This window comes from Capsicum annuum, unplaced genomic scaffold (genome assembly GCF_002878395.1).
Source record: "Capsicum annuum cultivar UCD-10X-F1 unplaced genomic scaffold, UCD10Xv1.1 ctg22133, whole genome shotgun sequence".
In the NCBI taxonomy this organism is placed as follows: Eukaryota; Viridiplantae; Streptophyta; class Magnoliopsida; order Solanales; family Solanaceae; genus Capsicum; species Capsicum annuum.
Genome location: NW_025828146.1, coordinates 22 through 1,125, shown reverse-complemented (window position 1 = coordinate 1,125; position 1,104 = coordinate 22). Strand labels below are relative to the sequence as shown.

Below are 1,104 nucleotides of genomic sequence, written 5' to 3'. Positions count from 1 at the left end.
GGATATAAATCCACCAGTGGCGAACATAAACCCCGACGTGGTGAATATAACTATGGATATAAATCCCCTGATGACGAATATAAATCTCCATATGGCGAATATAACAAAGGATACAAATCCTCCGATGGCGAATATAGCAAAGGATACAAATCCTCCGATGGCGAATATAACAAAGGATATAAATCCTCAGATGGTGAATATAACTATGGATATAAATCCCCTGGTGATGAATACAAATCTTCATACGACGAACATAACAAAGGATATAAATCTTCCGATGGCGAATATAAACTACCAGGTGGAGGCCATGATTAAATGACTTGCCAATCCTCACAATAAAGCATCATGTACTATTATAAAACACTTGTGCACGTACGTAGTGGCAAGATTAATACTTTGTAATAGTCTTGCTACTTTAGGCCTTGTTGTAATAAGTATGAATAAAACACCATGCAGTTCATGTGGATGGTTGGTCATGTAATATCTTACTGTACAATATATTGCGATATGAATAATATATTTTCATAACTTACGTTTCTTCTTTTTTCACAGCTTATTATTAATCTACTCCTCCATCCTTAATTGTTTGTTACTTTTCGAAAGTTAAGTTGTGTAAATTTTGATCTATCCTCTGAATTTTTTAGACTAACGATGTATATAACTTAAATTCTTGTAGCTCCTGTTCTTGGTGGTATCAAGACAAATGCTTCCAACTAATTGATCTCCTTGGTTGGACCTTCATGCTTGCTCATTAAATATGTGCATGGAAAATAAATATTAGAGGGATAATTTACAAGGACTACCTCAAATTTAACAGTAAAGTTTAAGGTTGTAATTGAAAATTAGGACAAATTAATTGAAGGTAGGGGTGACAAGTGGGCCGGGCCGAACTACCTAGCCCGGCCCGGTTTGACCCTGCCCGATAAGCCCTAGGGCTTTAGGGTTCCGGGTCCCGGGCCGATTATTTTGTTAAAATGGGTCCGGCTAACCCGGCCCAGACCAAGCCCGGTTCAGGCCCTCCAATTAATCGGCCCGTCCTGGCCCGGAAAAATAAAAAAAAAAAAGATATTTTAGATTTTGGGCCAAACTAGCCGTTGGCCCAAC

At 38.4% G+C, this 1,104-nt stretch overlaps 1 protein-coding gene across 1 annotated transcript; it reads left to right on the top strand.

The window, feature by feature from the left end:
• LOC124890684 (dormancy-associated protein 2-like) lies at positions 1-532 on the top strand (the record flags this gene model as incomplete). The annotated part of the gene is given in 1 exon segment (XM_047402464.1): positions 1-532. A coding segment is annotated over 1 exon segment (315 nt), but the record flags the coding sequence as incomplete, so codon positions are not given.
• Positions 533-1,104: the final 572 nt, after the last annotated feature.